This window comes from Gambusia affinis, linkage group LG03 (assembly GCF_019740435.1).
Source record: "Gambusia affinis linkage group LG03, SWU_Gaff_1.0, whole genome shotgun sequence".
Classification (NCBI taxonomy): Eukaryota; Metazoa; Chordata; class Actinopteri; order Cyprinodontiformes; family Poeciliidae; genus Gambusia; species Gambusia affinis.
Window position 1 is genome coordinate 23,605,550 of NC_057870.1, and position 9,952 is coordinate 23,615,501.

The window sequence follows — 9,952 nt, forward strand, 5'->3', positions numbered from 1 at the left end:
CATTAATTAGATGTAGTCAATATAATTTGAATGTTTTGAGAATCAGCAAAGCTTGCTTTTAATTTTATTCTGTTTAGCGCTTAATTGGACTGTTGCGGGAAGAATTCTGGTTTTATTGATCCCTCAGTGTAAAAGCATTCAGCTTTCTGTGCAACACATCTGGTTTGCACACACAGCTGCTCAGATGAAAGAGTTAGATGATTTAATCTCACTCTTGTTTCCTTATGAAACTCCACAGGATGAAAAACTTTTCTTTACTTTTCTTTTCTTACAGCTGATGCAAGATTAATTTGTTCTTTTAAAAAAATTTTAAACCATTAATGACTAATTAAAAAAAAGAATTATATGTTTCACCATAAACTTATAGTAAAACCATTTGGAAAAAAAATACAAGGGTGCTTGCAAGTTCTTTGTCAGCACTCAAAGCGTTTCTCTCTATGTGCTGCAGGGAAAAGACAGGATGAACTCCTGAGGTATTGAGTTTCCTGTATCCATCATTTTGGATGAGTTGGGAGCTTGGAATAGCGCCAGCAGCGTCTGTGTTAGCCAGCCGTAACTGACATTGAGTGCATTGTTTGCAGTGGGAAGCTCACGGCTGTGGCCTAAAGGTACATTCCTGAGATCAGAATTCTGTTTGAAATACAAACAGCCTTTGTGTCCCCGTTGCTCTCATCCCTTGACTCCCCCATCCACATCAAGCCTCGAGAGCTAAGCGGTCTCCTCTAGCTCATGTGTCAACATGTGGGCTATCATTTTACTCACACCCACATATGAGAGCGAATGCACGCACACGCACACACGCGCACACACACCCTTGTGTCATTTTGATGAGGAGGTCCAAATAAATATCTGAGTTCTTGTTGAAGAAAAACGCAAAGCCTTAATTTTTAAACACAAACACTGTCTCCTCTTTAACTGACCCCTTTTTGATGCCCAGAGAAAACATACAAGTAAAAATATGCTGTGTACAGAAGTGACCAAAAGTCACTGTACATAACCAGGCATACATGTTCAAGCCTGGAAAAGAAGGGGGTTTTTTGGCATTTAAAATTGGGCTGCATGAGTTTAGGTTTCTGTCCATGTTGCTGATCTTTGCTCAGAGTTAACTAATATTTGAAAAGTTCAAACACAAGTCTATCAAGTTGTATACATAAGAGAAAAAAATAGCTCAATAATGAACACACTGATCAGTGAATTGTAATAAGTCAGACGTGAAGTGATTGTTTGCATCAAGACTTTCATCTCTCTATGTGCAAAGTTTCCATCTATTTTACATGTACTATGTCTGGTGCAGAGAAAATGCCATTAAACCAAGTAACAATGGGTTAAAATAACTTTGAATGACAAAAAAAGGTTTAATGCTGTTACCAGTATCAATGTGCTGTTGTGTTGTGGCTTCTTGACTATAATCAAAATGAGAGAAATTTATTATAAAGATAAAAAGTCCAATATTTCTTCAGGCAATGAAAATGAAAAATGATGCAGTAATCTAAAGATATAAAGAAGGGATGACTTCTGCATCAAGAAATTGCAGCTGAAACAATCATCTCTGAATCTACTTACAACATCTGACAGCCAATTTTCTGGTGCAATAACTAGCATAACGTAAATTGTAATGACAGATTATATGGCATGATGTTTGGTGACTGCCCCATTATATCTCAATTAATCTTCCCTGAACTGCACTGTTAGCCTTTGCTGTATTTTCTACAGCTAAATACCGCAAAATGCCCAGTAAAACTAACATAAAACATCTTTACAATTAGTTACTGTAATTTGCATTGCATTATGGGTAAAGGACATAGTATTACAGTAACTTACTGTATGTTTTGAAGTTGCAGTAATTTACTGTTTACACATTGCAGTAGTGGTACTGTATTTATAATATCTTGCACTGTTAGCCTTTACTGTATTTTTTACAGCTAAATACATAAAATGCCCAGTAAACTAACATAAAACATCTTTACAATTAGTTACTGTAATTTGCATTGCATTATGGGTATAGTACATAGCATTACAGTAACTTACTGTATGTTTTGAAGTTGTAATTTACTGTTTACACATTACAGTAGTGGTACTGTACTAATAATGTCTTTGCGCTGGCCATGTAAGAATTCTATTTGATTTCCAACGGTCATCATAGATGTTTCATCGTGGTTCTCTGTTTCTGTATTTTTACTCCTTTAGTGGTTAACATATTTTAAGGCAGAAAGAGAGCATGTATTTTGTTTTTTCACATCCTAGCTAACATTAATATGCAGTTTATCTAGCTACGTCATCAAGGGTGGCTTCGCCCAACGCTTTTTCTGATGACGTTTGTTTTAAACTCCAAGCTTTTTCCGTCCAAGTGCAAGTGCAGCTCTGTCGCTGTGGGCTCACACTGCTTCAGCTCTTCGCAAGACAGGTAAAAAAAACACTTAGAAAACTGTTTGAACTGAAGCCAGTGTATATTTTAGATGGAGCTAACGTAACTTATAGCATCATGCTATAATGCTATAACTTAGCATGAGGTGAAAGATAGAAAAATATGATGGTGTTATTTTTGAGCTGGTTCGAATTAACGTTAGCTAAGGTGCTAATTTTACCGAAGGTTTTAGCTTGGCTTTTGCCGCTAAATCTTCCTCGGCGACTAGCTTTGGGTTGAGATAAGCTCAGTGCTGAGTGTCTGTTAGCATTGTTGTTACATCCTTGTCGAACAAGATAACGTTAACTGATAATTGATCCCCCCCTTTTTTAAAAAATACATCTAACTGTTCATTTGTTTAAACCATGACCTTGCAAATGTTAAGAGTGCAGATTAGCTAGGTCAACAAGGATGAATTCTAACGTTGTTCTTTTTTTTTCTTTTGTCAGATGACTTTTTTAACTCCCAAGCTTTTTCCCTCCAAGTGGCTGTGCAGTTTTGTCCTGCTGAGTGCTAACATAGTTTCAACTCTTGAAAAGACAAGACAACAGGTAAAGAGACAGCTCTTCAAACATATTTGAAGCCACAAAATAATCTGGAAATGTAGAGGAGCAGCTAACCTAATCTATAACTTTGAGCTTGCTACAGCTAGTTAGCCTGCTAAAGTACCATTACATCTCCAACATAGTGTATAAGAGTCTGTAAATGAGGACAAAGGTGGAAAACATTCAAGTGGTTTCTGTTATTTTTTGAGTTGGTTCAGCCACAGTGGCAGGTGGACAAAAAAGTTAATTTCAACTCTTGTTCCATATAATGACTGTTCACCTGTTTAAACCATGCTCTTGCAAATTTAAAGTTAAGTCAGTACTAACAGGTGCAACTATGTACAGGTGTAAATTCTGCAGCATTTGTACTTCAGAATTTAGAGAATTTTGTACTCATGTGAAGAAACATCAACACACAGCTAATTATCGGTTTTGTTGTGGAATAGAGCAATGTCCTACTTCCGTCAGAGAAAAATAAAACATTTAGAAGAAACAGAGGACTCAATCTTCATCTTGGTTGATGTAATTTTATATCGACTCTTAACTTAAAACACACATCTTAAATCAGAATTGTTCAATTAATTTGTTAAAGGGATCAATTCACCCAAATTACAAACATTTTGTTAACCCATATTGTACTTAGCCATTCAGATACTGTATTTGTGGAATGTAATGCTTTAAAAAATCCGTTTAGCCTCACAAACTGTCATTCACATCTGCTGTTTCAGAGTGGTAGCAGGATGTAGGGGTAAAGTCTAGTCTAGTCTCTGGGGTGAGGTTCTCAAAAACCTGTTGTAATCTGGGTGAACTGGCCCTTTAAATATAAATTACTACCAGTAATTCATATTTAAGAGTTTTCCTTTTATGTTTCAAAGGTATCTTCCACCAAGATGTCTGTTGAGATGGAAATGACCTTACCTACTACACCAAGGGTAATCATGCTTGGTAAGAGGAATATTTTCTATCACTATAATTTTTTGTAGCAATGTATGTAATAGTTATGGTAGTCTGTACTTTTACTCACTAGCGTTAGCCTGACAAGGGTTTGTCTATTTTAGGAAATAGCTTGATGTCTGCAACCCGGTGGATGGTCAGTATGGAGGAGAAGGTATTTTTCAAGCCTGAGCAACTACATGACTTTGCCAGTGTCCTTGCTGTCTTTTTGGGTCATATTATGACTTCAATCTGGAGTATCAGGAGTCAGCATCCACCACGCTGGAGATGATACAACGGTAAGTACTTTACACCAAGCCATTTATGAATTAAATTTAATGACAGTTTGACTGATGATGAAGAACCATAGCTGATTGCTGTATTGTATGTCTTCATTTTAAAAAATACAATTAATATATTTTATTTCTGTTAAAAGATTCTTTGTGAGGATCAATCCAGATGTTGGTACCAAATGCACAGCCAAAGTCAGTACAAGCCGCAAGACGGGAAGTCTTGTCAAGAGGAAAGTAGTCAGTGTCAACTCCCGGATCAACACCTTCCTCAAACGACTCGCTGAATTTGAATGGAGGACTTCCAACTAGGTAAGCATTTTACCAAATGTTTATTATTTTATTGTCTTTTCCTCCTATCTTGCATGTTCTGACTTTACTTTAGGCTTTTTAATATGATTTTAATGATTATTTATAAATGGCATGTGATTCCTACACAATAGCCCTTTAGAGTAGCCTGCATCTTTTCTGTGTCCGTGGTAAAAAGTGGATGTCGCTGCATCTCTTACTAAATCACAGAAATGTATAAGTGTGTAGTCGTTTAATTGAGGTGTTTTTTATATTATGCAGTTTTCAGTTTATTAGGCACACCTTTGCAGTAATCCGTCAGCACCAACAAAATGACTGAAAAGATTGTTATGACATGTTGTATTTCATTCTCCTTGGGGACATTTGCAGGGTCTCAATACAGTACGCAATCGATTGAATTAGTGAAGACTGACTGACTGCATTTGCCATAAACAATCCAAAAACCTGAAGTGAAGCCAGTCCTGCTCATTCTTTATGCAGCTTCTATTATCACTTCAGTGTAATTGATTTTTTTTTTTAAGAAATTATCAACTTAATGCTGCTTTATGCCAATGATTTTATGCATTTGGACATTGACAGTCAGCTTAATTTGTCAGCCTTCCTGTCGATTTGAAAATGTAGATAACTTCCTGACCATCTCATGACCTCCCACATTGTCTGTCTTATTCTTTACAGTTCAGCTTCCACAAGATGGATCCCACTGATTTTGTTTGACAAATGGAATAAAAGTTCTTCTGATGTAGGAAATGCATCTGATATAACAATATTTATTGATATGAATGCCTACCATATAGTACATTATCGCACTTGCACTGTTATTGTGATGTATTGTGTAACAGAGCACATTTAAGCTACTGTTTTCTGACAATGCAGCCTCTGCTGGTTTTTAAATGAAGTATATTCTATATATTTTTTAAAGTCAGTCTTTAATAGTTTATGGCTGGTACTTGATGCACACATGTTCATGTTGCTACATACATGTGCCATAAAAATATTGACATGACCTGTAGTGTGTTCTATGGTTTTGTTGTTTTATAGCACATTATATTGTATTGTGACATTGTTCTTTATGACATTGCGAATATATAAATGGATTTTATTTCAACAAATCTGCTGAAAATAAATACCTGTTTTTATTCACAGTACTTGGACTAAAATTTCTTTTGTGAAACTTTTTCGGTTTATGGTAAAATATTCTTGTATTAAAAAATGTAAACTTTAATTTACAGTAAAACTGACATTATGTTGTGAAACAAGTTTACAGTAGACCAGCTTTACTATAAAATACATTTACAGTTTTATGCTATAAACTACATTTACAGTAAAGCAGTTATAACTGCAAAGCACACTCACAGTAAAAATTAACTGTGAAATATCATGACAGTAAAGGTACTGTGGAATGGTAATTACAGTAACCTACTGGCAACACTGTTGCCAGTAAGGTACTGTAGAATGTCAATTACAGTAACTTACAGGCAACACTGTTGCCAGTAAGTTACTGTAGAATGGTGATTACAGTAACTTACTGGCAACACTGTTGCCAGTAAGTCGCCAGTAAGTTACTGTAGAATGGTGATTACAGTACCTTACTGGCAACACTGTTGCCAGTAAGGTACTGTAGAATGGTAATTACAGTACCTTGCTGGCAACTTACTGGCAACACTGTTGCCAGTAAGTTACTGTAATTACCATTCTACAGTAACTTACTGGCAACAGTGTTGCCAGTAAGTTACTGTAAAATTACAATAAAAAGTCTAACAGTGTGCTCAACTGAGGAGGAGTTAATGGGATTTTGATGATTAAATTAGAGAAAATTCTGCACAGTTCAGTGCAATTGTGAAATTATGGGGTTCAATCTTCTATTCTACAGCATGTCATCCAAGTGATTATCTGTGTTCTTTAGGGGATAGTATAATGTGAAAATGTTTTCTCAAATTTTATGTAGAACTTTACTAAAAAGAAAACAGTCCACAACTGGACTCCTCCTTACCTATACTTTTTTTTTTTTTTTTTTTTTTAAAGTTTTTTCAAAATGTACGGAAGAGGATTGAGATTTCTTTTTTTTTCAGGGCCATAATTTTTTTTTTTTCAGTGGCCCTAATCCTCTTCCGTAAAAATGAGATGCTCAGTCCCATTTAGTGGCTATTTTAAATTTCACCAAGGTGAAGATGTACAACAAATCTCAACATAAATTAGCATTTTAATGCAAAATCTGAAAAACAAATTGTCTAAATCATCATCATCATAGTTATCTAGGGTTCACTCTGAAATTATTTAGATCAAGCAAAATCTATGTTTCATAATTACATGAACAAAGCTAAATTCAGCTGAAAAACTGTCATGACTTGGAGTTGCTAGCTACAGATGACTTTGCTTGAGCTACTTTGCAAAGAAAAATGGGCAAATATTTGTGTTTCCTAGAAGTGCAAAGCAGGTAGAGATGCTGTATCTGTATTAGTCAAATATGCTGAAACTATGCAACAATGACCTTCCACTTAAAAACTACGAACTAAACTGAGTTAATCTCTAACATAAAATCAATATTAGAATTTACTGAAATATGTAGTTATAATATAACATAACAAAATTTGAAAATAATTTTTCACAGTATAATAAAGAAGGTATTCTTACATCTGTAATTACATTTATTATTGTTTCATGTAATAAAATATTAAGATGATTGTTGTTTTTCCGATATAAAAAAATTTACTTTTGCTTGTTATAGCCTACCCACTGACCGCCAAATTGCAAATAAAACTGGAAACCTGGTGAGTATTATAGGAAAACTGGGATAATAAAGTAGATAATAACTTTAAAAAAATAAGCCTACAATCTAATCCAGCTAATCTAATCTTATTATGACTTCGGGGTTCTCAGTTTTATTACAGTTAGTCCAGCGAGCACATAAAAGGTTTCGCAATAATGTCTCCACATAATTAGGAGCAATGTTCCCACCACTCAATCTACACTCAGGCGCATTCATCCTCTCCTCATGGAGTGTTTTCTCAAGGCTCGACCTCCTCCCACCATAAACTCCCGCCCATTATTACGTACAAACCCTCAACAAGTTGCCAACCAATGAGGCGCACTTCACAAATGTATGGTGAGGGGGGCTGAGAAAGCAAAGACAAAATGCTCAAAGGGGTAGGGAGTGTAGGACCACTTTGAGACCCACAAGAGTTGTTGTTTCCCACCTCGTACTGTTTATTTCCAGTCCCTCTAACAAGTAATGATCCAGCCCACTCGGGGCTTATCCGGCTCCTCTCACCGGTTCATGGAGATCCGCACAACGGAGACCTGCTGGAGTGGAGGCAGTTGTTCCTCTTCGATGTAATGAAAACTCTGCCACTTTTTTGGGGGAACTTTTTTTTTTCTCTCTCTCTCTCTGCGCGTCTGAGTTTCTGATTAAGTATTTCATTTTTTAAGTTTTTCATGCCCAATCATGTACGGATAACGGACGGTTCGCGCAGGAATCCGGCTCAAGTGGATCAGCGCTGACCGGTTTCTGGAGACGGGATTACACGGCACCGTGGCAACTTGCTGAACGCCCCCACACCGGCCCGATAACGCACCATCTGGCCCGGAGTAAATAACACTTCTCCAGATTGGACAATATCAATGGATGGACTTATGACACTGCTTTGAGTTTGGCCGAGTCAAGCAGCCATAATGGCAAACTCCAATCTTTCAATGCACGGTCTCGCCAGAGCTGTTTGGCCTCTTGGCTGCGTGCTTCTGATGTTTGGCTACTTCTCTGTGGCTTCCCCGCACCACGGTCGGCAGCTGATCTGCTGGCAAGCCATCCTAAATTGTAAAAACGAGCCCGCTTGCAACTACGCATATGACCACTACGTCCAGGCCTGCAAGCCTGTGCTGAGCGGGGCTAAGAAGAGGTGTCCCAGCCACTGCATCTCCTCGTTAGTTCAGCTCAACTTGACCAAAAGTGGCCCGGCTCTGGAGGACTGCAGCTGCGACGACGACTTGATATGCGCAAGCACCAAGCGGGCCATCGAGCCGTGCCTGCCGAGGACTACCAGCACGGGCTGTACAGAAGCCCGGCTGCAGTGCGGGAGGGACGCGCAGTGCAACTCCGCCATGCTGGACTACTTGCACCACTGCGGGAAACTCTTTAACGGCGCGATCTGCACGAACGCCTGCCGGAACGTGATCGCGAACATGCGTAAAATCCCCAAGGGTCAGAAGCTCGAGACGTGCATGTGCGACGGGTCGGAGAGGACCATCTGTGAGTTCGTTAAGAGCAGCATGAAGATGCTGTGCTTCGACAATCCAGACACAGACAGGGAATACGGCAGCGGACGATGGGACGGCGAGGAGGACGATGATGACAACCCGGACGGTACAGTGGAACCGTGGAGCAGAGCCTCTCTCCCAGCTGCGGGCCCCTGGGGTCTGACCCTGCTGGCTTCTATTTTGGGTCTGTCGCCCCTCCTTTAGTCTAAGGGTTTTCTATTGTTCCGATAAAAAGGCAATCAAAACTTTTGTCACTCATTGACCTGCTATAGTAAAAGCCTGACAAACTGAACAGAGTTCTCTTCGTCTTCATAACGGGATAATCCTCTGCAAAAAAGGATCACAAAGATCTGACACCACTGCAGATGGTTTGCTTATGAGATAAGCTAAACAGAATTGCCTAATTTTTCCAGTCACTGACTGATTGTCATCCCGTTTTAATCAGCTGTGCACTGCCAGTCTTTCTCCTTAGCTCTAAAGTATCAACTATTTTTGTATATGACAAGGCAGTTGCCATTTGGCACCACTGATACCTGATTTACAAATATTTAATGTAACTTGTAAATAAGATCAGGAGTAAAAGTGAAACAGTAATTTATTACATGCCTCCAAATAGCCAGCATGTGTATAAAGACTGAGAATTTCAGCTTTAAAGGGAATTTATTTTGACTGAAAATGGTGTAAATGCACTGTAAATATGTGTATAGCTAATATAGATTTTCTTTGCTATTTGTTCAGAAAATCCTCTATGTTTTAGGTTATGAGATGATTTATTCATGATGCAAAGTCTAGATTAAAAGCAAATGTCTAAATCCACTGTATTATTGCCTTAATGATATCCTTTCCCCCCGAAGGCATAAAGGAAACTTGAAGATAAAATTTGTGACTGTGAGTTGTTTGTCTATTTGTGCCACATTGCTTCATTTGACAGTGTTAAACTAGATGACTTATGAAGTTTTGACTCAGTCATAGATATTTATAAATTGATGCTCCGGATGCAACAAACGAACAAACAAAAAAGAAATCTAATTAGCTTTAATAAATAAGACTGGACATTTTAGATGGGATGTATTGCAAGCACTTAAGAGGCTTTTTTTGTTTTTAATGTGCACTTCTGATCACTACGTTGCATTAGCAACCATTTTTATGCCTACTGAATGACAGTAATGTAAATCAGTGTGGAATGTTTTTTTTTTTTGCTCATAAAACTTTATATAATG

The 9,952-nt window shown here is 37.8% G+C and overlaps 1 protein-coding gene across 1 annotated transcript; it reads left to right on the forward strand.

Annotated features, from left to right (window-relative positions):
* The first annotated feature begins 7,603 nt into the window (after window positions 1-7,603).
* On the forward strand, window positions 7,604-9,611 carry gas1a (growth arrest-specific 1a). The gene is made up of 2 exons (XM_044111429.1): window positions 7,604-7,811; window positions 7,908-9,611. Exon 2 carries the CDS (start codon window positions 8,151-8,153, stop codon window positions 8,934-8,936), a length of 786 nt encoding a protein of 261 aa, XP_043967364.1. The 5' UTR covers window positions 7,604-7,811; window positions 7,908-8,150; the 3' UTR covers window positions 8,937-9,611.
* The last annotated feature ends 341 nt before the right edge of the window (window positions 9,612-9,952 follow it).